The following is a 26,466-nucleotide window of genomic DNA, read 5'->3' on the forward strand; positions in this document are numbered from 1 at the left end:
AGAATAAGAGCTTAATTAGATTAACCATCAAATTTCAATTACCTAAGGTCAGGGCGGTTGCCTCCTTTCCCTCTGAGCTGCAAATATCGTTAACAGTCTCAGTTTTAGCAACGCTGAAGTGCCCGAGTGCCTTCTCCCTCCCACGCCAGGGTTTACGAGTCACTCCTGCGAAGGCGCTAGCGATTTCTCATGGAACAGAAAATTAAGAAATAAACCCAAGACAAGGCATACCAAACCGACGGACTTAAATTCGTAGTTTGGAAACCGCTCCTTCGCGGGGAGGGACGCTCGCAGTGAGCCCTGCGGTCGCCGGTAGGAAGTATTTGATACCATCGTGTCCGCTTTCCCCTCTCTCCCTTCCCCCTCTCCTCCCCGTTATTTTCAGGCTCGCTATAGCCCTCACACCCCGCAGGCCACTCAAGGACTTTCCTCGGCCTCCCCGCGACCTTCGTGCTAACTTTTGCATCTATTCCTCCAGCTAGCACAGCTACAAAGGTGCAAAGGGCTAGCCCGAGAGCTGCCGGCCGGCCGCGGTGGCAGCGGCAGGGCGCTGGGGGCAGACCCCGGAGGGCTGCCGGTGGCCTGTGCCCGGCAGCCGCTGCCGCCCTCTGCCTGCGCGCAGCCCCGACTCCAGGCGTTTGGAAATGGGCTTGTTTAAAAGGATTGTGCAACGCCTTGTGCAATGCCTGCCTCCCTCCGGATCGCGCAGCTGGGCTGCGCTCTGCTTCCTCGCCCCGCTTCCTACGCTCTCCCGCGGGGGAACGGAGAAACAAAAAGTGCTGGGGGCGGGGGGGATGTGCAGAGAGACTGTCGGGGCTGGTTGAGTTGATTCTCGCCTGACTGCCGGACGTGGCCCGGACCGGCGGGCGGGAGGAGCCGGGGATGCGGGTTAGAAGCGGCCGCGGGGCGCGGGCGGCCGGCAGCCCCCGGCGGGGCGCCCCCTGGGCGGGCACTTGCCGCCCCGGGAGGGGTCGCGGCGGCAGCGGCCCCCTGGAGCGGCCCCCGCCGTGGGTCCGTGGGCGCGGAGCTGCCCCGCGGCCGCTCGCCCTCCTTCCATTTCCTGATCCGGGGTCCGCGGCCCCGCGCGGTAATTGGCGGTGGCGGTCAGGTGGTGATGGGGTGGCGGGGGGTGCGGGGGGGTGTGTGTGCGTGCGTGTGTGTTGTGTGTGTTGTAGGCGCTCCAGGGGTGGGAAGAGAGGAAGGGAGGGGAGTGCGGCGGGGAAGGGGTGGGGGGAAGCTGGAGGCCCAAACTTTGGCAGCGGCGAGCACTTGACAGCAGCGGGAGGGGGAGAGGGAGGGAGGGGAGGGAGGGGGGGAAGGGGAGGGGCCTCGCCGAGCCCAGAAAAACGACAACGCGAGAAAAATTAGTATTTTTGCACTTCACAAATTAATGACCATGAGTTCGTTTTTGATAAACTCCAACTACATCGAGCCCAAATTCCCTCCCTGCGAGGAGTACACGCAGCACAGCGGCAGCGCCGGCAGCTCCGCCAGCTACCACGCGCACCACCCGCACCCGCACGCCCCGCCGCCGCCTCCGCCGCCGCACCTGCACGCCGCGCACCCGGGCCCAGCGCTGCCCGAGTACTTCCCGCGGCCGCGCCGGGAACCGGGCTACCAGGCTCCCGCGGCGCCGCCGGGGCCGCCGGGGCCGCCTCCCGAGGCGCTCTACCCCGCGCAGGCACCCTCCTACCCCCAGGCGCCCTACAGCTACAGCAGCGCCGGCAGCGCCGCCCCGGGCCCCGAGCAGCCGCCCCCGGGCGCCTCGCCGCCGCCGCCGCCGCCCGCCAAGGGCCACCCCGGCCCGCCCCAGCCCCTGCTCCCAGGCCATGCCCTGCAGCGCCGCTGCGAAGCGGCCCCCGCCGCCGGGGCCGGCACCGGGCCCGGCTGCCCGCTGCTGCCCGACAAGAGCCTGCCCGGGCTGAAGGGGAAGGAGCCGGTGGTCTACCCCTGGATGAAGAAGATCCACGTGAGCACGGGTGAGTTGCCCTTGCCAGGGGGAGGTGGGGATGCGCCTGCAGAGGAGGGAAGGGGGGAGGGTGCTCCCGCGGCCGGGATGGGTCGTTGCGTGTGTGGATTTTTTTTTTCCCTCCCTCCTTCTCCCTCCGCGTTTCCTAATAAAAAAAAAAAAGAAAGAAAGTGAGAAACCTTTTGTATCCGGGGTCCTTTATCAAAAGATTTACGAGACGCCAAACTGTTAGGGCAGTAATTATAGCCCCCATAAATTTAATTGCCCTGCAGTGGCTCTGGGCCATGTGTCTTTGAAGCTTTTCTTCTAACCCAAATGCCCATCACCATTTTTTATTGCTCCTCGATTGTCCCCACCGTCGATAGGCTGTGAAACAATTTTTCTTGCCGTTTATGTATCTTATGCGAACCTGGTGTCAAGTTATTATATAATGATTATGTTCCATCGCTTTCCCCCCCTTCTCCCTTTCTTTCCCCTCCGCGTGCGTGTGTGTGTGCGCGCCTGTGTGTGCACGTTTCAGTCAATCCCAATTACAACGGAGGGGAGCCCAAGAGGTCTCGCACTGCCTACACCAGACAGCAGGTCCTGGAGCTGGAGAAGGAGTTCCACTTCAACCGCTACCTGACCAGGAGACGACGCATCGAGATCGCGCACACCCTCTGCCTCTCCGAGCGCCAGGTCAAGATCTGGTTCCAGAACAGGCGCATGAAGTGGAAGAAAGACCATAAACTGCCTAACACAAAGATGCGCTCCTCAAACCAGTCCACACTGAGCCAGCAGTCCAAAGCACAGACACAAGGCCACCCCCATCCTCTCGATGGGGCTACACCCAACGCAGCTGCGCTATAAATACGTGGGGGTTGGTTTGTTTGTTTGTTTTTGGTTTTGGTTTGTTGTGGGGTTTTTTAAATATATATATATATATATATTTACCTATCTATTGGGGTTTTCCAGCTGCCCCGTGGTGGAGGCTGGCCGTTTGGACCAAACAACTGTGTAAAACAAAACAGGAGCAGGAAAGGAAGACGAGACGTGCCCAAGAACGGGCACATGTTTAAACCAAAACCCGGACGATTGTCTACATTGTATATAGATAATGGTTCCATGCCCATCATTTTTTTCTATTTATGGAAACACTCTCTTGCCCTCGGTGTAAAACGGGGCTGGATGCTGTCACGGACGAATTCTCTGTACCTAAGACGGACTCTTTTTTCTTTTTTTTTCTTTTTTTTTTTTTTTAAGAGAGAGAACACTTTAAAAATAAAAGACGGTTAAAACAAAGCAAAAACCTCGTGAGACACTTGTGTAAGGCATTGACTTGAATAGCGCTGCTTCGTGGCGTGTTCGTGGATTCCCGTGTGCGTGCGTGTGTGTGAGGGTGCATACGCTAAAATGCACACACACCAACACGACAGAGACAACGAACATGTCCACGGAAGGTTAAAGACTTATGAAAAATGTCCCCTTACACTGTTCAAAGGGAAATGTTTTATGTATCAAAGGTAACTTAACTGGTTTTAAGTGTAGCCCTCGCAGTAGCTGTGATCTATTAGTTTTTCTCCACATTCCCTATTGCATTTATTTAAAAAAATATTGCTATAAAGGCTGTTGCTGTCTTCATATTTGGCACCGTCTAAATCGTTTGGGTCCATGTACAATTTGTGGATTTTTGGTGTAATGTACAACAGTGCCAGGTGCTGGTAATAAAGATTATTCTGTACAAAAGAATTAAATGCTTGAAACACAAGTCCACTCAGTGCTGTTTCATCCACCTTGTGCTTGGCTGGTGTAGGCACCAGGAATGAAAAACAATGGTTTATCGTATTGTTTTAACTTGGATTCATCTTGTCAATAAGGTAATGGTTGCTTTAAATATAGTGAAAAACGTCCTGACTCCTAATTGCCTGGCTGAGAAAAAGAGCGCTGTAGGACGAGGAAAGGTCTTGCTGCATTGTATAGGTGAGTGGTATTCTCTGTAGCGGGACTTGTGGCAGAATGAGTCCAGCTCTCCATCCCTCTCCGTATGTGTGTTTTCAGCTGCGTTACAGGGAAACTGTGCTTCTACTGGGAATCAATAAGCTCCCGTTACAGATTTTGCTGGGGAAGTCATACATGTTCCCCATGATAATACTTTAAATCTTTAGCCAGTCGTGATTTATTCGTTCATTTTCACCTGATTATGATTTCTCTATTGGCTAGCATTTTTGAAGGGGGATCCATGGGCGGTAACCTAAAGTTTCTCTAAGCTGCCTTTTCTGTTTCTGTTTCCTTTTATTTTCTTTTTAAGACTATTTCAAAATTTGTTTAGAAAGCCTGAACAGAAACATGAATTTGGGTACAATTCAAGAGTTTTACTTGACCAACATTATCGAAACAACTGTGGATAAATGGGGTTCAAGTGGTTCCAGATCAGGCTGCACCTCTCTGCTTCCAGGAGTGCAGGCAAAGTGGAGCTGCTAAGGGGGAGCCTTGTTCAGGGTTTCCACAGCAGAGAGTAGCACTCAGCTGGGTAGGAAAAGGCTTGGAAAGAAGCTCAAGTGCTAGTAAATCTTCCAGAGAAGGCCTGAAGGCCAGGACTTATTTACTTACCCAGACACATCTGAGAGGCATTTTTTGGAACCAGTGCTTCTCTTCGCGTGAGTGAGGCCACCAGGACCGGGTGCAGCATCACCCACTGGGTGAGGTGGCACCAGGCCACAACGGTACTGCCAGCATCCCTGTCTGGCCATGGAACATGGATTGTCACAGAGAAAAATGTAACATGCCACTGGCAGGACACATTCAGCATCAGAGAGGTGGCAGCTTTAAATACCCTCAGCAAACACTGCTGTCTCCAAACCTGACCAAGAAGCAGGCCTGAACAGCGTGCTTCCACTCACATATTGCTGTATGCTGAGTCCTGAATTGCCAGCCACCTCCTTATGAAGGAGGAAAAATACAGCTGTGAGGTAACTACTATCCACAAGCGTGTAACTCTTAGTTTTGTTTATTGCTTGAGAATCCCTCAATATATTTAGAGCCAAAGTTAGCACAACTGAGCAAAATTCCAGCTGAAATGTATTAACTGGTGATGCAGTATTTCTTTAGTGTGCAGCCTATGTGTATAAACCTGGTTTGCTCCCATTGTAAAAAGAAATGAAATCACGCTGCAAATAGCAATTTTAGCGAGAATCATTAATCACCTCCTACAATAAATACTTCTTTGTAATTCAACAGCGGTTCTGAAAGGCATTCTCTTGGAAAAGTCTGTGAAGACGCAAAGGATTTTCCTGGGGAAAAAAAAAAAAAAAAAGTGGTCATGTGTAAAGACACAGCATCTTGCCTGTCTGCTAAAAAAATGTGCACTCTCTTGCTGGAGATTGAACGGCGGACTGCAAATTACCCCATGGCAGATTATCATCGTTTAAGGTACATTTTCCTTTTCCCCTCAACCTTCCCCCTGTGCCTGTGCTGGGAGTGGGACGCAGCTCCAGGGCTGGGAGCCCTCTGCTCCCCGTCCATCTTTACAATAACTTCGAAAATTACATCGTCCAGTTTAAATTCTCGCATTGTGTTCCCTTTGCTAAGGCAACCGGGAGTTCACCGAGAGGACAAATTTTCTATCTCATTAATTGTTTTTTTTAGAGGAGCAGACTGACCCTTCAAACCCTTGACCTTTAAAGACAGTATTCTTTTTAATCCGGCACTTGGACCTAAATGTCCCTTTCCCTCCCTCCCTCCCGCTCTCCCAGTGTCTCTCACACACGGATTTATCTGCTCTGGCCACAAAGGCGAGAGCGGCCCAAAAAGCTGGAAGTGGAAGTTTGTCAATATTTCAAAGAAAGACCAAGTCACCTCAGAGTCACTTGCTGGCCGCAGGGACGGCCACGCCGTTAACTCCGGTACCCACCTCCCCTCCCCTCCACCCACCAAGAAAAATGCTCCTTTTCCAAGATCCCCCTCCTCGTTCCTCCTGCAAGCTCTTGCTATACCTGGTGTTTTATTACACGGGGAACTCAGCTGTGACAAGCGCCTTGTGGTATTTAATAACTAGAGCCATCCTGCATTAGAGGATTACGCAATGCTGAGACTTTTTTTCCTTCCTTCCTTCCTTCCTTCCTTCCTTCCTTCTTTCTCTTTCTTTCTTTCTTCCTTCTCTTTCTTTCTTTCTTTCTTTCTTTCTTTCTTTCTTTCTTTCTTTCTTTCTTTCTTCCCCCCCCCCACCCCTCTTCTTCAGGGTCCTCACCGCCCCGTGGCCTTCTTGGACAGCGTTTGTAAACGAGGAAGGGGTGGGGGGAGCCCTCACACAGGCAGAGATCTTGACAGGCTTGCCATGGAGCTCCAACCCCCCGGTGCCCCCCTGCCCCGCGCTGGGGCCCGATCCGGGCAGCCCCGGGCCCGGCCGCCGTTCCCACACCTCCGCCGGGGCCGGCCTCGGGGAGGCGGGGGCTCTCGCCCAGTCCGGTGCCTCACGGCCTGGCCGGGCCGCGGCGGGGTGGGACCTCCCAGGGGTGCCCCGGGGCCGTCCTCTAGGGCGCGGCGAGGCGCGGGCGCCCAAGCCCAGCCCACGCGGGTCCCGGTGGGTCGGGGCTCCGGCGTGGGCAGGGGAGGCTTGGCGGCCACCTCCCCACGGACCTGGGCAGCCACCCTGGCTCCGCCCGGGCCCGCGGACAGGCAGTTCTGACCCGCGGAGGGCAGCCCGGGGGACGCCGCCCTGATGCTCTCCTGTCCCCCTGCCAGCAGTGCGCAGAGCCCCCTCCCGCCCCGCTGCAGACAATGAGGATCTGGGTTCAACTGGCTAATTTGGGGGAGCGGGTGTGTGTGTAAAGCTGCCCCATCTCGCTGTACCGAGCGGGACAAACCCGCGTTATTGATGCCCAAGCGCTATCCCTAGAAGCTGAGGAGCTTTGACAGCCAGCAGAGATTAGGGGACCCAAGTACAAGGATCCCTGCGCTCGCAGATAAAGGTGTTGCGTCTGTTCTGGGGGAGATATTGAAATTTTAATCTTTAGGGTCACGTGACTCATTAAATAATTAATGCAGATAGTCAGGAATGGATCTGTGGCCGTCAGTCCTCACTAGGAGTGATTCTCTCAGAAGTGAAACTCAACTCCTTATTACTGGAGTTTGTTTTTCTTTCTTTCTTTCTTTCTTTCTTTTTTTTTTCCTTCCCTTTAAAAAAAACCCACCTGATTTATCTTGAAAGATTCTAAACTTCTTAAGCAAGCAGTAGGGTCTGTGTTGGTAAGTAGGTAGTGTGTATTTCTAGCTTGATGACTTTAATTGTTTGTGCTTGCTTTGTCTGCTGAGCGTTTGCTTAACAAGTTTAATATTTAGAAATGTTAAATCTTTGTTTTAGCTGCCTTGTGGTCACATTACGGCTTTTGGTGATTAAGTGTTACCGAGGCAAACACATTCGATAATGTTCTAATTCACACTGTGGAAGGCTGGGTGCCACAGTGCAGGAGGACCTGCTTTGTTCAATTTTCCTGGCGTTAATAAATCACCGGCTCCTAATGCAGGGCCAAAAAAGCAATGGAAAGGCAGTGAGCATTGTAAAGGAAAAGTCATGGGCGACTTTCTCTATGACTCATTAGTCTGAACGATTTATGTACGAACTTAAAGTGCCGCAATGAATATTAGAGTTTGGGATAACAACTAATTAAAAAAAAAAATTCATAGCGTTTTTAGAGTGCTTTATTGCTACTTAACAACTCTTTCAAGAAGCAGCATAGTTTAAAGGACTGTGGCAGTGTAAAATAAGGTAGCGTGACTTAATAGCTCCAAAATAAATAACTGAAAATCTCTGGCACCATTTTCAGATACACGCTCCATATTTAACACGAGTGGGGCAACCCAGTCACGACGCACTTGATCGACGAGTATTGCCGTTTGTAACGTGACTATAGATTAGGGATCAAATCGGCTAAGGTATGAATTTGAACCTAAAATGCCAGGGGGTTCCCCCTGTGTTGGAGCCGAGGGGAGCGAAAGGTAGAGATAAGAATAACCCAGGCAGCAGCGCCCGGGATCTGTGATTGCAGACTGAACTTTCCATTTTCTTTTGTGTTTGCCAGTAGATTTTAACAGTCAGCGCTCTCAAATTTATGAGACGGCAATAAACAGCTTAGTAGGCTATTATTGCATGATTTTATGTAGACTGAAGTTCGACACCAAATCTAAAATTATTAGCGTCATTATGGAACTACTAAATTACCAAAGCAAAGCCTCTGCTCTAAAAGTTCTCCCAAGACAGACAATATTTCCAAGGCTCAGATGACACCCTTCCGCAAGAACTGTGTTATTTAATTATTAGCATTTACATTTACTGACAAATTTAAGATGCTTTAGATGGGTTTTATTAGCGAGAATGAATACGAAGGGTACATTATTATATCTGACAAATTCTGTAAACGTGATACATGTAAAGTGGCATGCCAATAATCTATTGTCTTTTTGGATTGTGCAATATTGTTTATTTTAGGGGAAGAGAAGCCGTCCAGGTTTTTTTTTCCCCTCTCCTTCAATGGCTTTCAGTGTGGTGGGTTTGGTTTTTTTTTTTTAAAAAAAAAAAAAAACAACTTTGGGCCCGATCCCGCTTCAGTGAGGTCAGTTGTTAGTCTCTTATTGCACTAGTGGTGACAGGATCGGGCCCCGGCTAACCATTTGAATAAAAGCCCAACCACAATACACCCCGCATTTAAACTGGAACCCTTTCCGCGTTTTATTCAGCAGAGATGAACACCACGACTTGTGTTTAATGTCTGTTCTTGATTAAATGATCCTAAACAAAAGTTTCCCAGAGGAAAATAAAGCAGACATTCATGTAACAAGAGTTTGGAATGACAATATTTCCAAACACTTGGAGACAGAAGGCATAGCTGTCTACGGGAAAGGAGGAGAAAAAAAAACAAAACCCAAACCCAAAACCCCACACAACCAACAACCGCACGCTTTTATTTCTCAGCTCCCCGTGCTGTTCACCCGGGTGGGAACCCACGCCCCGCGCCGGGAGCTCGCGCCCGCTCCATCCCTGCCCACCCCGCTCCGGGGCTCCCCCAGCGCACCCGGCAAACCATGTATTGCCTATGAAGAGGCAAAATACCTCCCCCCGCACGCCCCGGTAAGGCACTGTTTGTTGCTTGTTTACAGGGAGCCCCGAAAAAAAGCCGCTCGGCTGGGGCGGTGGAAGCTGGGAGCGCGTCAGCTCAACTCTGCGCAGCTGGAGGAGGTAAGAGCCGGGAAGCGGCCAGGCTGCCGGCCGCTGCTTTTGCGCCGATCGCAGCTGTAAGGGAGCCATTTGCCTAGTACCTGCATGCAGAAGAAGCCTGCTGGAATGAGATTTTTTGTTGTTGTTGTGTTTGTGATAAATATTTAACCTAGCTGGAATTTTTTTCTGGATTGGCTCTATTCATCTTCCGTGGGTGGTGAATGCGCGTGTCTGGGCAGACAAAGAAGTGTACGGGACCTGAGTGATCACCATCCATATAAAGGCACTGGGGACAGGAAGGATGCAAAGTCATTTGAAGAGCGAAAGAGGTTGAGAATTTCTTTGTCCATTCTTAGCTCCTTCCCAAATCAAAGGCGTAAGGCGAAGGGCAGCGGGTTGGAGCCATTTCGGTGTTGAATGGCTTATCGCGGCTTGTCTGTTTGCCTCCTCTTCGAGCAGTTCCGCAACCAGTCCTGCAAACGTGGAGTGCATGAGGGGATGTTAGAAAACCTGATTTTTTTTGTCTGCGTGCATGCACTAGAATAGCTCGCGAGTAAGTTTCGGGTGTTTGTCTGGCCGGGCCTGCTTTGCAGCGGGCGGAGGTCTGTGTCTGGTGGTTCAGAGTTGCTGGAGTCCTTGATGCGCTTGGTCCTTCGGCAGGAGAAATGTAATGCTTTTCATAGTGACCATTTTCTTATGCCGGCCGCCGAGAGGGGAGGATTACACAGAATTAGCTCAAAGTCCTGCTAGATTTACCTGCTTATTTTTGGACGCTGATGTACAATTAGTATATTTTACTACCTTTTAAAAGAGGCCATAAATTACAGGACTACAAGGGCTCTTTGTGTTGGCTTAATGGGCTGCTTAAATCTTAACTACAAAAAGGCGCTGCAAATGTCTATTCACGCTTGTGTTAGGAAATTAAAAGCGAAAATACGGTACGAAGGAACCTTCCTCCGGTGGCATGTACCCACAGCATTGCGTACAGAGATATTTGGGATTCCTTAACGGACCCAACACTGGCAGACTCAGCTGACTCTAAGCAGAACTTCTCCCATAAGGGCACACAGGCGATAGCTCTATTCCCTTTATCTGCTTGGAAATGATCAAAGACCAACTTTATCTCTATCAGACGCACAGATGTACGTAAACAGCTCTGCGTCCTAGCAGATTTCAAATCTTTCGAGGAAGCAAGGAAATAAATGCTTATATCGTACGGTGATTCCCATTTCGCCTCCACATGGGAGTGATAGGCTTACCTCTTAACAACTGGCATAAAAGTAAACTTGAAAGACAGTAAAAATTCTAAATCTAATTATATTGAAGGTAACTGTAAATAGCATTAATGCTAAGAGTGGCTATCGATGCCAGAGCTGGCACAAAGGGTCTCTCTTAATGAAGCACGTTATGAACTCAGATCTGTTTGTTGTTACTGAGCCTGGAATTTCAGCTCAGCTCGAAGCCATGTGCATAAAGCACAGAAAAAATCAGTAGCAGACCTACTGATAAACTCCACATTTTTCTGCTAGGAACCATGTTTCAGGTCTCCAAATCATCGAGGTAATAAAACACAACGTTGAATGTCCAGGAACTGGGACAAAGCAATATATGGGGAAATCCAGCGTCTCCGACAGGCAAAATCATTTGAATTTGTATTTGAAAACTCGTAATCACGATACTAGACCAAAGCAAGCTTTCTCCAAAATCGGCGGAAGGGAATAATTTTCAGCTGCGATCCAGGACAGCATAAAGTTAGGCAGGCTCCCCCTTCTGCCCTCCCAAAGCACACCCTGTGGAAGGTATTCACACGTCAAGAAGTTACTTTTCTTTGAGAATTAATTAGTTTCCCCACTACATACACGAAGTTAATTGTTAAGCAGTAGTTTTAGGATTAACTTGACCATTAATACTAATAAAGATGTTCATAGAAACAGGGTTTTGAAGCCAATAGCCATAGCTAGCGTTAAGGCATTTAAGCTGACTTATGATTGTGATTTATTGCTTTTGTACTTTCTATTTGCTCAGGACTGTAACTTCTAAAGCCATCTTTCTGCTTTTGACGCAAAGCAGTCGATAACTTTTTAGAACAGCCCCAAGAAAGACTTGCTCTGGTTTTTTCAACATCTGCTCCATTCCCCATTAATTTCAGTTTCATTGTTGCAGAAGAACTTCTCTCTGTGTTTCTTTATGGGATCTAAACACATCGTGTTTAAAAGAGCCGTGAATCCATCTCGAATAAATATCAGCCTTGGTTTACGTTAAGTGCGAGAGCTGAGGAGTTACCAGTCGTGCTGATAGCTACAGACTTGGGCATGTCGTGTGTGGCTAATACAGTCTCTTTTCCAAAGGTGGATAGTTTTTATTCCTGTTTTTAGTGAGGGATAATATCCATATACCCTGCTACTAGCTTAGTCACTTCCATATGAAAAATTGCAAATTCTTTCTCTGTTGTAATGTCACGCTGACTTTGCTGCAATGTCCACTACTACACACTGCTACTGATGGGTTTAAATTCCAGTGGCCCACTTTTACAATCCAAGTGAGAGTATATAAGGCTTGTCCGTAACACTAAAAATTGCCCTTAGAAAGAACACTCCTTCCATTCAGTTTAATGGAGTGCAGGTGAAGCTGCAAGAAGGGATATGCAGTTAGCTGAAAGTTCTCTACGAGCTCATGGGGGATGGTGGAAAGATTTAGGCAAGTGTATATACATCATGATGTAAAATGCTGGAGTCACAGAACCAGACTAGGGGCACCTTAAAAGCGTGAACTATCTGATTTTCTTTGACTCCTTCCAGAAGAGCTATGTGAGTTGAGGGTTTCTTTTGTTTGATTAGCTTATTGTGTCAATAACACAAGTTAAACAATCTTACAGGGAAGATGTGGTGTGCTCACACACAGGCGAAGCTGCGTGGCTCGGGGGCTGCGTACAACTTTGGTCTTTTCTTTTTTTCTTATTTTTCCCCCTTAGGCAGCAAGCTCCCCCTCCCCATTTTTTTTTTTTTTCATCGTTAGAAACCTATAATTTTGTGCATCACTCAAACTAGCTGTATAGGAAATGCGTAAGCACAGGTTTAACAGCAAGGTCCCAAAAGGTTTTGCAAAATTCAGAGCCACGCCAGTGAAGGAAGGTGTACTCTTCATAGTGTGTTACAAGGACAAAAACCAACTAGCCTCTTAGAAGAGACTCTTTTTTGCCTTTGTCAGGTAATTATAGGTCTTTTTAGTTTCTACAGGAGCCCTGATGTAGCGTGTGGGAGTTGAGCAAGCCTTCTACAATGGCAGGGTAGAGGCGGCTGAGGGTGTGGGGGGAGTCTGGTAATCGCCCCATTTAGAAGGGGGCTGGAAATAATTGTATTAAGATTTGGACTTTCTTCGGGGGTTGCAGAGGACATGCGATGTGGAGCAGAGTGGCGGGCCTGGGGAGCAAATGTCGATTAATTAGGCTAAGTATCAAAGTGCAGCGTAATCCCATATTTTAAGAAGTATTCTTCTTACCTTCCAATGGGCTTTGTGTAAAGAAATATTGGTGTGGGAGGAAAAAGAATCAAACCAATCTCCCCTCTCTCCCCGTCATCTGCATCTCTTGGATTATTTTTTTCCCCTCCCTTAAAACTCTTCTTCAACATATTGGGTTAAGGCTTTAAAAAGCAAAGGCTCGCGCTAAGAAACCCTGTTCCTTCAATGATTCCCTATTTCAAATAAAAGGATTTAAGTTGACGTATGACCACGTGAGCACATAATACAGCGCATTATTGTGGCATTTGGAGTGGAGACCCGGTCTGGCTCCGTCTGAGATTACGCTTTTCCAGTTTCTGTTCAGAGCAAGCACTGCTTTCTGTTATTTTTTTTTTCCTCCTGCCCCCATCACCGTCCCCGCAAGAGCTGGCCATTTCGCTGACAGCTTTGGTTCCTTATGGAAAGGTTATTGTCGAGCCGAGAGGACGAAATGCTTCGTTAGAAAGGATGGATTTTATTTTAAGGTATTTCCGTTGATTGTTCATTTATGTGGTGAGTTATTGCTGTTCGAGGCAAAGGTCAGTAGCAGAGGCTGGAGCGAGTGCGTGTGTGTGCGTGCGGGTGTGTGTGCACCCGGAGCCTGGCTGCTTCCCCCTTTGTTTCAATTTGCTGCGGTAAATATTCAACTCTCCCCTCGCAGCGAGCAGAGCAGGGAGAGTTTGCTTCTTTATTTATTTTTCTCCATAGAGATCCCACACTGCTGTTGATGGCCAGCTGCCTCTGCTCCAGCCCCTCAATTGCCATCTTATAATTATTTAAGACTGGCTAGAGAGGGGAAGCCTCTTTTATTATCGTGTTTGGATGGATTTTTCCCCTTTATTTCATTTTATTTTAGTATGTTATTTGTGTGTTTGTGTGTTTATTTATTTATGTATTTGGGGAAGTCGAGAAAACGATGAGGGGAGGGGGGGCGGGGAGGGATGCTCCTCGGTCGGGGTCGTGCTCGAGTGTGCGACGGCGGCGGCCGTTGTTGTTTTATGGGTGTTTGTTCGGCCGCTGCCGCTCCGTAAATCGATGACTATGCGATCGTGCTGCCATTTTATTTATGATGGTTTAGTGGTACTTTGTTTACCGTGCGCGGAGGGCTGCATGGGCGCTCAGCTCTATGGTGAAGCTTCCCCTTCTCAAATGAGAGGCTCCTCTTTATTTCCTCGCGGTGAGGAGGAGTTGAACCAGGAGCCAGCCATGGCTTCTAACAATAAATCAGCCCTGGAAATAGAGGGTGGTTTTTTTTTTTTTTCTCTTTCCCTCTGTCCGAATGTGGATCTGTAAAGCGAGAATAAAATGGGGAGGAGTGGACATTATCTTCTGGGAGAACATACACTAGTCCTAAATTCATACCTATACCGTCGTTTACATAAATATAGATATATTGCTGCGTATAAATATGTAAGCATTTGCATATATTGATAAACATGTGTGCGTAGCTATAGATAAAGAATGTACTTTAAATGACGAAAATGAAAGATTACTTGGCTGTCCAAGGAGAGCAAAATGCTCTATAAAACGACATTTCCTCGGTGTGTCCCGGCTTTGGGAAAGGTCGGAGCGCTGGGACCTGCTTTCCTCCAGTTCGCTCCGTGCCTCTCGCCTATTCCTGCCGCACCATTTTGTGCCCAGTTACCGGGTGCTTGTAATTACTCATCTTCTAAGGAGTCACAAAGAGGGGGAGAGAGAGGAAGAAAAGCCAACGATGATAAAAACTCCTCTGAAAACAACAACAAAAAAGGGTTATTTACACTCGAAGCTGTTGGCGACCGTTCCGCAGAGACCTGCAGGGCAGAGATGCTGGGGCTGGTTTCTCGCTTTCCTGCTCTTTAAGCCGCTCTCCGAGCAGAACTGACCCAAAGAAATGCTATTTCTCCTTCTCGCCATACTGAAGCACGTTGTCCTTTCTTAAACCCGGTGTCTCTCTTCGGCGAGGGGAGGAGAGCTGTTTCGCTCCCAGCTGTGTGTTTAAAAGCCAAGGTTGGCTTTGCCGTATTTTAAATGGGTCAAAACGCGCCTCAAAAATAAAATGCAAGCTTTAATTGCAGCTCAGTTACTTGGCAGCGTTTCCTCTGATTTATGACCCAGTTCGGATGCATATTGACCCAGTTAAAACACTCATAAATAACACAGTCCTGCTCTAGAGCAAAAGAAAGCAAGAAGAATTTTGGAGGAGAGGGGGACCTCGGCGAGTTGTGTAAATAACCTCAGTCTGCTGAGCAAATAGCAAAGAATCCGTTGCCATTCTTTAGCGTTAGCGAATATAAACAATAATTCAGATTAGCCGCGGCTTGCTTCGGTTGTCCAGTCCTCCTCTAAGGCAGCTAATATGCCCTCCTAACTCTCTAACGACTTGGAGAGACACCACTTTCAGAACTGGTCCCCTTCTCCAGCAACACCTCGCCTTGCTATTTCATCCCTAAGAGATTCCCCCAAATCAGCTTCGAATTATAGGGCTGCCTGCTTCCACCTCGGAGCATCCAAGGACAATAAGCTTTACAGGCATTATTTTATTCGGAAACTAAGAGTAATTCCATGAAAACGGGGGGAGTCCCGCAGAATGAGACCCTTCGGGAAGAAAAGGCAGCTCATTTCTGACCCGGGAATCGGCACCAAACGCTGCCGGTCCCTCCCCGAGCTGAGCCCTATCGCTCTCCGCGGAATAGAGCAGAAAGAAAATATTCGGCCTCTGGGAGGGAAAAACAGATAAAAGCAGCGGGGATCTGTGCGTTGGGACACTTATCCCGACATCACAGGAGACATTAAAAAAAATAATCATCTTCTCATGTTTAAAATGACCTCTTTGGGGACAGAGGGGGCGTGGGGAAACGGAACTAATAGGCAAACTCTCGCAAAATACTCTTTGCAGGCAGTAAGACGAATGGAGGAAATACTTCAGTATTCTTATGAACCACTTCGGTTCTCACGATTAAAGTCCCTTGCAAATCCCTTCAGTTTTAAAAAGATCCCCTCCCCCTCCCTCCTCGTCCCCGCTCTTAAATACAGACATGTAGTCAAAATATCCCGCTGGAGATCGTTCCCAAGTTTAAACGCACTCCTAGGAGAAGATCGCCCAGGCTTTCGGCAAGGGCTCCCCAAACCGGCAGGCTTCCCCCGGCGTCCGCAGGTTCCTGCAGTCCCCAGCTCTCCCTCGCCAAATCCTCCTCTCCGGTCCGGGGGCTCCGTCGGGGCGCAGCGCTGCCTCTCGCTATTTGGTCGGGCAAGTGGGCGAATGGCAGATCAGCAGTTTCAGAAGAAAGTGTGGGGTTGATTATTGACTAAAAAGACTTTTTTCTTCCGATGCGACATTCAAGGGATTGTTTGAAGCAAAACGCATACGCGGTATTTTTGCCTCTCCTCTCCTCCTACGCTGCCCGCTTCCCCTTTCATGTGGTGCCTTCTCACTTATGCCATAAGGAGCAAGTGTTTTCTGTTTTAGTACTCTGTTTACAGCTTTGGTGCATGAAGTCATAAATCTTGCATAGCCATAAATGACAAAAACCATTGGTATGCGTAAGAGGCCACCCCAGCCTTATAGTGCTTTTTATTTCTCGCTTCCCCCTCGCTTTGTTTGTGCTTTAAGATGACACCGGGCTCCCTCGTGCTTTAAGCGGACTAGTTATATTTGTAACGCCTTAATTAACGAAGTAACGTCAAATTTACACCTAGGCATTATTCGGAGCCTCTGCTTAACGTGCGGAGCCCGTAGTCCAGTTACCGGCTTCCAGAGGGGCAGGGGCTGCAACTTCATTTAAGTTCACGTTTGCACTGTCGCTGCCGTGTTTCTGTTACAGGGAAGAGGGGGAACATCACCACCCCCAAATCCCGGGCCGCTGGAGCGAGAGGCGAGCGCCTGCCCCAGCGCTGCCGAGGAGAGGGAGGCGAAGGCGGGCGGGCTGTGCGGCACCGGGCCCGCGTCCACGCGGGGCTGCCGCCCACGCGTCCCCACAGGGGGCTGCGGGTGTGGGGGGGGGGGGGTTGGGGTGTGTGTGTGTGTGTGAGCGCCTCTGTGCCCGTCCCGAGTGCTGGGGATATCTGGGGGAGGGGTGTGTGTGTGTGTCTGTGTGTACATCTGTGTATGTGCGCGCTCACGCATGCATGAGTTAATAATTAGTAACTCTAATGATTTCCAGCGTGGCTCTGAAAGCATTGCCCAGAGCGGGGATCCTGGTGGGCTTCGGTTGGCTCTCCGGACCCAGCCCCGGCTTTCCGAGCTTTGCCCTCTTCCCCGGGACTCGGCTAGGGCTTTGCGGGGCTCCCGGCGGCGGGGAGCGGCAGAGGGTCTATTTCGCAGCCGCCCCCCAAGCCCACCGGTAAGAGGGACAAACCCAAGGCCCCCCCCAGCAGCACCCCCGGAGGCTGGTGAGAGCGACCCTTTGTGAGCGCCGTTTGTCTTCATTAGCATAATTTTCCTGGACTTTGGTGACGCCCGGGTGCGGGGGGGGCCGCACTCCTTCACTGCCGCGCTCCTCCGCTCCCTCCCCTGCCCCCACCCTGCCCCAGGCTTCCCCAGGCGGCCGCCTTTCTTTCTTCCTTCCTTTTTCTCCCCCCCCCCCCCCCCTTTTTCCCCTCCACACCCCTCTTTCTCCTTCCCTCTCTCTCCTTCCCTTCCCAGAGCAGCCCTGGGAAACATCCCCGTCCTCCGTGCCCCGCGCAGGGGGAGCCCGGCACGCCGGGGACCGGCTCGGGGCAGGGTGGGCAGCCTGAAGCGGGAGGGGAGCGGGGGAGGCGGGGGTCCGGACCAACCGTCCCCATCCCGTGCGGGGCAGGGCTCGCCCCTCCCGGCCGGGGGGTGCCGGGTGCGGAGGAGCTGAGCCGGTGCCCACCCCGCGGCCGCAGGGACCGGGCTGGGGCAGACAGCCCCTGCGCCCTGGGTTGTGTCGCCTCCAAAAAAAAAAGAGAGAGAGACAGGGAGAGAGCGCGAGCATGCTGGCTTCCGCCTCAGTCGTCAGAAGTTAAGGTAAGCAGGCCACAAATACGCTGCTATCAGTCGTGAATGGCGGAGTTTATGTCCCAGTGATTTATGACCGTAGACTTAAATGTCGGTTCAAGAAGAGTTCACAAGCTGGGGCTTCCTTCCAGGCAGTGACTGATACCCTTACACTTCGTGTTCAGGCAGCTCTCTCTCCTCTCTCCCCCCTCACCCCCCCTACCTTCTCTCAACTTTGTCTTTATCTTTCAGGAAATCTTTCAGGGGGCTGCCTGGTTTTTCATCCTAGAGTCAGAATTTGGGGCTCGGATGGGAGTTACAAGGCAAAAACTGGTGTGCTTTGGAAGGGGGGAAGGTAGAAGGAAGGAGAGGGTAGGGGAGAGCTGAAGTGGGGAGTGGGGGAAATGAGGGGGACTTGCCTCACCCTAGCAGCTTTCATCTGCTGTCTCCGGGCTGTCTGGATGGGGGGGAGAGAAGCTGGTTAAGGGGCAGAGAGGTGTAATGCACAAATGGGAGATGGAGACGATTAAAAGGGTACTGGAAAAATTGGGGGCCCATCTGTGTTTGTGGTACTTGGCCTTTTGTCTCCGAGGGGGAGAGGAGAGCTCTTCCCATCCCAGGCACCGGCTGGGGTGGCAAACTGCTCCCCCCCCCCGCCCTTCCCCCCTTCCAGTCCCGTTAGGGCGCCGTTATTATCGTGATAGTTGTCGCTCTTAATCCCGCTATTCCCGCTTTTGCCAGGAATGGCCGGGCGCTCCTCAGGTTACCCCCGCTTCTCTATAACTTTGTAGGAAGTGATTAACTTGGCGAAGCCAAAGGCGGGAGCTGATTTATTATTATTTTTTTTCCTTGCTGGCAGGCGGCCGAAGCTTCAATAATATTTTGCCTTCCGAGTAAAGTTGCCTATTGTCTGCGGGCAGGCGGCTGCGGGAGCAGCGCCCTCCGCATCCCTGCGCAGCGCTGCCTGCGCTGCCGAGCGGCCAGGGGACGGCGGAATATTTGATGTCGCGATCATGAAAGGCGGGTGCCTTTGTAAAATCACCGCTGGCTCATTATTTCCTCTTTCTCCTCTGGCAGTGGCGTCTACATTTTCTCTTTCAAAGGAATTGAGGAAAATCACACCAGGCCTCGATAGCACCAGGAAGGAGAGGCGAGGAGCTGGAAATGGTGCGCGCACCTCAGACCTCCATCAGCTTATTAGCTTAATAACATCCAAAGAGCTCGATTAGTGCAATAACAGGGTAGCCGCCCTGCTGTAGGTGTGTTACCTTCGTTCTGTCACTACCCAACAAAGGGAATGCTGTTTTCTAAGAACTTGTATAACTTGAAAGGCGTAGAAGGAGCTCGTTTGGTGCATATGTTGTGTAAGGCTTTTCGCCCCTAAGCATTTGTCCCTGTTAGATGTTTGGGGGGAAAATATCCAGCTGCTGAAGTACAGGGAAAGTGGCAAAAGAAACGAGAGCTCCCCATCCGAAAAGACGTGGTTGTTTCTCAGCAACGGGGTAAGGGGACGGTGAGGAACACACTTTAATTCCTGAGAACAATGTGAGTGCCTGTGGAAAGAGCTCCTAGATCGGAGATTACTCACAGGTCTTCTCTCCCATTAATGTGGGGGATTCTTTAACTGGTTATTTTCAGGCAGGTGACCAGTAGGCTTTAATCTGGGCTGAAAAAAAAAAAAAAAAAGATCCCAGAAAGAAGGACAGGGGACCAAAGTGAGGGGGGGGGGGGGGGCGGGGGGGGGACTGGGAGGGGAGGCAAAGAAAGGGATTCGCCCCGGCAGAAGAAGCATTCTCTCTGGGTTTGTGTCCACCCTCTCCCTAGCCAAGTGACCCTCATACATCAAATTACATAGCAGTTTCCAAGACAGAACCTATTATCGCTAAGTTGGAAGGAAAGTTCAAGCCGTGGTCATGGAGATGAACGCTGGTTTTTCAGGTTCCTGGTGTGGTTTTTTGCCCAATCCATCATGTTTTAACAGGTAGGATCTGGCTGATTCCACGAAAAGTTAGTGTCTTGAAAAAACTGCTGAAAAAAACAAACCAACAGCCGCCAAAGAGCCCAACTTGCCCCGCTGGCCTCGCTGAAGGGGCTTCGCGCGGCGCCGGGTGCAGCGCGGGGTCCGGACCCGCTCGCGGGTGGGAGGCGGGCGGGGGCTGCGCGGGGCGGCCCGGCCGCGTTGCGGGGGCCGAGCGGGAGCCGCTGCGGGCGGCGGCCGGGGCTCGCCCGGGCAGAAACCGCTGCTGCCGAGGTGCGTGACCTGGCGGCTCAGGGTGCTGCGTGAGCACGGAGAGGAGAAGGCGCTGGCTTTGTTTATTTTCCTATCGAGCATTTCACAGACAAGCCAAAATCCGTCACTTGGGATCGGGATGTTGAAGCATCCCTGGCTAGGAAACCTTTCCACCCTGCTCCTGCCCCCTGCCACACGTAGACAGGAACAATCTCCCGCATTTTCTTTCGAGTTGTATGGAAAACCGTAACCTGGAGAGAAAGGCTAAAAATAAAACGACGCCGGTTACAGGAGAGAGTTTGATCCTAGAGCTGGAATGAAGGAACAGCCCAACCCCTCCACATTACTGATTCCTCGATCACCCTTATCTCAGAGACTGGTATTAAAACAGCCTCTCGGTGATAAACGATTGACTGCCTTGCCGTGTGGTGCCCTGCTCTGTTTCTTAAGAAGAAAGAAAGAAAGAAAGAAAAAACCCTAGAAAGCCCCTATCCCAGTGCAGCAAAGTGCATATTTGTAGCTGCCAGTAAACCCAGGCAGCTTTTATATCGAAATGCTCTGCGCCTGAGGCCAAGTCATGCTGCTAAATATTGCTGACCACTTTTTCTTTTATGGCTTTCATGTCACTTAGCTATTGAAAGTAAGATGGATTTGTACCATTTCTTCACCCTGCTCTGCTCTCCCCACACCCCAGGTCTGCCCGGAGAGGCCATTGGAGGAAGAGCGCCACGTGACAGAGGGGTGCCAATGTTATTCTCCAAGGGTGTCAAGACCCTGTCAGTTTGCGAAATAAAAATTGGGAAACAACGAAATGCAAAAAGCGACCTACTACGACAGCTCTGCAATCTATGGTGCCTACCCCTACCAAGGAGCAAATGGTTTCACTTATAATGCGAGTCAGCAGCAATATCCTCCATCTTCATCACTTGTGGAAACTGAGTACCACCGCCCCGCGTGCTCCCTCCAGTCCCCCGGCAGCTCTGTGTCCCACCACAAGGCCAATGACGTCAGTGAGAGTTGCATGAGGACCCTCCCCAGCCAGCCTCTTCAGCCCCCCGGCCTCACTGACCCACAGGCCCCACCGCAGCCGCCTCCAGCCCAGCAGGCACAACCTCCACCTCCATCCTCTGCCTCACCATCTCAAAATGCCAGCAGCAACCCTGCCCCAGCCAACCCCACCAAGAGTCCGGCTCTTAACTCACCCACCATGTCCAAACAGATATTCCCGTGGATGAAAGAGTCTCGGCAAAACACAAAGCAGAAAAACAGCAGTTCCAGTTCAGGTATGAAACATGCTACCCACTCTCCCCCGGTACCCCTGGGCTGGTCACACATCTTGCGGCAAGGAGGGCAGCTCTGTCCACCTTCACTTTGGGGAAGGGTGGGAGGGGGCTTTATTCCTCTCTGAGTTGACTGCTTTGAGCTTTTGGAAAGGGGTTGCCATCACTCACAAGGGGATCTCAGTGAGCAAACCACCCCCCGCAAAACTTTCCCAGCCCTGCAGGATGGGTCCAAAGTGATTTTGTTTCCTGGTGGCTAAACCACTTGTGCGCTCCTGCATCTATCATATTTCCTAGGTAATCCCCCCTCCAGTAAATCATGTCAGTGCAGAGCAGCCCAGGCTTTAAGCCAGAGGCCTGTCCCAAGTACTTTGTTGGCATGGTGCTGTTAGATTAATAAGACAGTGACCTATCTCTGCTGAAGTGTAACAGGAATAAAATAGCTCATAATCATGTGCAGGCAGGATCAATGCCCTGCATGCAGTCAGAACCTCTTCCTATTTTAACAAGCTGATTGGCCAAGTTACAAGCCTGGTAAACAAAAATCATTCTGGAGTGCCATAAACTTCAGCCCATAAAATATTATCTTCAGGATGGAAGTGTACATTAACACTTTTATTACTCGAGAAAACCCCAACTGATAACACCAGTGGTACTCCCAATGCCCAGGAGCTGGGCCTATATTAACCTCTTCCTCTTTTTCTCTTACATGTGCCTTGGAAATAGAGTTCAAAACCAGCAAATGTCTTTGCCAGTCTGCTTTTTAAAGCCCTGGCAACATTGCTGTTTACAGCCTTCCATATCATGTATTTATTTTATTAAAAAGCAGTAACATTTAAATACGTCTGTATTCCTATACACAAGCCTAGCCACCGTATGTTCTTCTTAATGTATATTATACTTCCCAAGGACTACCATATGTTTATGCTATATGCTAGATGTTATAGAAACACTATACTGTCAATTCTATGCTTATATGTTACATCGTTACATTGTAGATACCTAACTTTCTGGCATCTGTGTATATATCAGGGCTTTCAGAAAAAGAGGGCTGCAGATCTTTACAGCAATGGAGCGCAGCTAGTTCTCAAAGACTCTGATCCTGCTGTATTAACAGAGCCATAGGTTCACCTTCAGAATTTCTAAACCCCACTGTGTTCCCCTGAACCTTTCTTATTCCTTTATGCAAAGCTCAAGATACTTGTGTGCTGCCATTCTGAAAGGAAGCAAGTATAGTCATATAGTAACACTAATGAGGTGAAGGAGGTCTATTGAGACTTGTGGCTTAGCACGACAAAGCTCATGCCATGGGGTAGTACTCATTGCGCGTGTGGACATCCACCTCACGCCTGAGAGCTGGACACTGGCTTCTGGTGTTGTTGGCCATTGTGTCTGGTTGCCGTGTCCGGGTTTGCCATGCTGATTATGTTCTTTGTGTGATTTACATAGGTGAGAGTTGTGCTGGTGATAAAAGCCCTCCGGGGCAAGCCTCCTCTAAGCGAGCCCGTACAGCTTACACAAGTGCCCAGCTGGTAGAACTGGAAAAGGAGTTCCACTTCAATAGGTACCTTTGCAGGCCACGAAGGGTAGAGATGGCTAATTTGCTCAATCTCACAGAAAGACAGATCAAAATCTGGTTTCAGAACCGCAGAATGAAATACAAAAAGGATCAAAAGGGCAAGGGCATGATGACCTCTTCAGGAGGACAGTCCCCAAGCAGAAGCCCTGTCCCTCCAGCTGCTGGGGGATATCTAAACTCTATGCATTCTTTAGTAAACAGTGTCCCCTATGAGCCCCAGTCACCTCCACCATTTAACAAGCCTCATCAAAACACCTATGGCATCCCTGCATCGTACACCACTCCTCTTAATAATTGCCCACCTCCTCAAAAGAGATACACGGGGACGGCAGCTGTGACACCTGAATACGATACTCATCCTCTTCAAGGCAACGGTTATGGGAATCCACATATACAGGGAAGCCCCGTCTATGTAGGGGGCAACTACGTGGAAACCATGACCAGTTCTGGGCCTTCCATCTTTGGTCTAACTCATCTCCCTCATCCTCCCTCTGCCAACATGGACTACAGTGGGGCTGGGCCAATGGCCAACAATCACCACCATGGACCTTGTGATCCGCACCCAACATACACAGACCTTACCGCTCACCATCCTTCTCAGGGAAGAATTCAGGAAGCGCCCAAACTTACCCATCTGTAAGAGACAGGAGTCACTAAGTGGAACAACAAGCCCCCAACTTTTGGAAAGTACTTGCCCCTTCCCTTCTCTGTCTCCTCCTCCCACCATGTGCCCTCCACTCCTCTTCTCGTTTCTTTTGTTCGTTTTGTTTTGTTTTGTTTCCTTTGGTAAAAGCGTTTTCTAGTTTATGTGACGTAGCAATATTTGTTGCTTGAATTGCTCTATAGTTTCACTAGTGGATATTTATCTTCTTGAACTGTAGCCTTGTGTCTCACTTTGGGAGTATGCAGAGGCTTTATACTTTACCTTCTACACTTTTATCAAAACAGGGTATATGAACAAATTTTCTATAAAAGGAATTCTTAAATGTGAATTTGTTCGTACATGATTGATCCCACGGGGAAGCAATTTTTTTTATTGCACTTCTTTTAAATAGCAAGAAAGACATCAAAAGCGCTTGGACAGGGACTCCCTGGACAATTATTAATACGTGTAAGTCTTTCAATGTGTGTATGCTGGTGAACATTCAGATTTATTTATTTTTTTTTTTTGCAAACATTGAATAATCTAAGTGTTTAAAATTTTATTTATCCCCATTTGTTCATATTTATATATATATAAAAAAATCTGTACCCTGAATATTCAGGAGGTATTTACCTGGCCATATGTTAGATGGCATATCGGCACGCGTTGGAAATATCATTTGAAAGGAAACTATAACTCCTTTTATTAAAAATGGTGATAACGATGATGATGCAATAAAATCTGGGAAAAAAGATCACGGTTTGAATACTTTATGCTTGTAAACATCCAGCTAGGTGGAAAGCGTGTGGAGCTGAAAAGGCTAGATTTGTTTTGAAAGTTATACATTCCTTGCTGCTCACGTTCATAAAAAAAAAATAAAGTTTTTATTCTGAATAATAAAGAGTTAAGAACATGTTATTCGCAGCGCAAGGGAAGGGAGAGCCCTTCATGACGTGGGGAGTTGGGAAACTCGTCTGCAAACGCACACGAGGATCCGCTCGCCCACCCGAAGGGCCCCGCGACGCCTTTTCAGCATTTCATAAGCAGGGAGAGGGATTTTTTTTTTCTTTTCCTTTTTTTCCCAGCAGGGTCTCACGGCCCGTGGCGGCGGCCGCCTCCCCCCGCGCCTGCTGCGCGGTGCCCGCCCGGCGTGGAGAGCAGGGGGGCGCGGATCGCCCCCTCCCCGCGGCCCGGGGGTGCGGTGGGGGACCGTCCCCTGTCCCCGGGCAGGGCCCCGCGTGGGCGCGGAGGGGCCGCCCCCCCGGCTCGGCGCTGGGGAAGGCGGGGGGCCGCGCGCAGCCGGCCGCGGGGCCCCGCCAGCGCTGGCAGCGGGGTGGCAGGGCAGGGCCCCGGCCAAACCGCAACAGCGCCGGGGGGATGGATGCTGAGGGCCGCTGCCTCCGGACGTGGCTCCCGCCGCCGTTTTCTCCCTTTCCCTTAAAGCAGTGGATTTTATTTTTTTCATTGATATTATTCTTATGTTGTTAATTATTATAATTATTTTTATTTTATTTGCTGTCTGTTTCATTTTTGCTGAGCCGCCCTCCCTGCCCACCGCAGCCTGAAGCTGTGGGGGAGGGGAGCCTCGCGTTCCCTCTCTTCCCGCGGGGGTGTGGATGTGTGTGCGCGTCCGTCCGTGCTGGCAGGGCGGGGGGGCACGGTTCTGCAGAAGGGTGACTGTCTGGACCCCAAACGGGCACCCGCGGAGGTCTCCGGTCCGATTCGGCTCGAGGTGGAAGGCAGAAACCCGCAAGCGTGTGCTTAAATCCTATTTTTCTTCCTTTCAGGCGAAATGTCCGTAATTTTTAGATTGAAACTTGAAAGATAAATCAAAATGGACCTTAATAGACTAGGTAAAATGTACCCCTGCACGTTTATAAAGACATATTCCTATGCTGTGTAGATGATAACGCACGCTGTTCACCATCTGTATCTTTTAGAGCACAGAAAAAAATGTCGCCATTTTGGTCTCATGCTGAAATATTATTAATCTTTGGGCTTTATCTTGTTCCCAGAACCATCCTTGCCTGATGCTGAAACATTGTCATGCATCCATAAATCTATATAGAGCTTTTCTGCATAAATAGGTAAAGCATGCTCAGTCAAAGAAAGGGATTGCAAATATATTTATGCCGTGCTGTTTGCTGTATATATAGATATGTAACGGTGAAAGGACAGGTTACGTGGTCTGATATTTTTAATTGAAACCTGATTATTACCCACTACAGACCGACGACTGATTATTATTTTGTAGGCGAAGGAAGCATTTTTGCAACATTGCGAGACACTGCCCGTTTCAGATGAGCGCCCATATAAAATTCCAGCCGCTCCCACCACCACCCCCGCCCCCCCCCCGCCTCGGATCAGCTAGGTTATACACAACAAAAGGTAACGGTACAGTCGGTGATTCTTACTGTGTGGCTCCTTTAGCACCACGAATTACACTTTAGGAAAATGTTCAAAGAGAAGGAATTTGGCGTTTCACCCCCCTCCCACTCCGAAGAAAGAAAAATACAGGCGATTTTGCCCCCTTCTTTCCAGAAACCGTACTCTACCCTTTCTTCGGAGCCTGTAGGTTGCAAATAAGAATTTCTGTTTTTGCATTTAAGATTCGCCCGATTAAAAGATCCTGCTGGAGGCAGAAGCAATTGATTTGCCCAAGAATTTCGCATCCTCTCTCCAAAGGTTGTGTTCCAGGTGGTTTTTGTATTAGACTGACCACACGAAACAAATGTGCAGAATAGAGACACCCACACAGGTTTTACTCACAAAGCCTGGTTAAAGTCCAAACCTCTCTCTTTATTATTTGTCATCCTGCTGTTAATCCCAATATTTTCCAGAGGGAAAAAAGAAAAAAAAAAAAAAGCGCAAAGAAAAAGAAAAGCCCGACCCCAATGTAGGCACTGAGAAGCAAAATAAAAACGGACTTTTCCCACAAGCAGCCCAGTCCTCTGCCAGCATATTTTAAAAGCAGCTTTTTTCCTTGTTTACTTGCGTTTCTTGCTCTGCCTCTTTTCTCGGCCACATTTGATCTTGGAAAGAGCAAGAAGCTTTAAATGTGTTCTTTAGGGCCAGTAGCTGTCAAACCTTTTGGCGGCCAAGATTGATCGCGCGCAGACACCACCAGAGCTTTGTTTGG

The 26,466-nt window shown here is 49.6% G+C and overlaps 2 protein-coding genes across 4 annotated transcripts in view; both read left to right on the forward strand.

Annotated features, from left to right (window-relative positions):
* The window catches only part of HOXA3 (homeobox A3), a 45,537-nt gene extending 20,780 nt beyond the window's left edge, over window positions 1-24,757 (forward strand). Inside the window, exons 3-6 of one of the 2 annotated variants that reach the window (XM_055708234.1) lie at window positions 5,186-5,377; window positions 9,101-9,179; window positions 20,520-21,108; window positions 22,555-24,757. In XM_055708234.1, coding sequence (XP_055564209.1) covers window positions 20,637-21,108; window positions 22,555-23,324 — 1,242 coding nt within the window. In that variant the 5' untranslated portion in view covers window positions 5,186-5,377; window positions 9,101-9,179; window positions 20,520-20,636 and the 3' untranslated portion in view covers window positions 23,325-24,757. Of the gene's footprint in view, window positions 1-5,185; window positions 5,378-9,100; window positions 9,180-12,923; window positions 13,142-20,519; window positions 21,109-22,554 lie in introns of those variants that run through there. The other variant, XM_027814741.2, reaches the window with a different exon arrangement.
* On the forward strand, window positions 1,330-3,716 carry HOXA4 (homeobox A4). 2 transcript variants are annotated; one of them, XM_055708236.1, is made up of 3 exons: window positions 1,330-1,979; window positions 2,490-2,828; window positions 2,924-3,716. In XM_055708236.1, the coding sequence occupies exons 1-2, from the start codon at window positions 1,391-1,393 to the stop codon at window positions 2,816-2,818; spliced, it is 918 nt and encodes a 305-aa protein (XP_055564211.1). In that variant the 5' UTR covers window positions 1,330-1,390; the 3' UTR covers window positions 2,819-2,828; window positions 2,924-3,716. The 2 variants fall into 2 exon arrangements, with proteins under 2 accessions (XP_055564211.1, XP_014140949.2); XM_014285474.3 differs by having other exon boundaries at window positions 2,490-3,716.
* Window positions 24,758-26,466: the final 1,709 nt, after the last annotated feature.

Source organism: Falco cherrug, chromosome 4, assembly GCF_023634085.1.
Source record: "Falco cherrug isolate bFalChe1 chromosome 4, bFalChe1.pri, whole genome shotgun sequence".
Classification (NCBI taxonomy): domain Eukaryota; kingdom Metazoa; phylum Chordata; class Aves; order Falconiformes; family Falconidae; genus Falco; species Falco cherrug.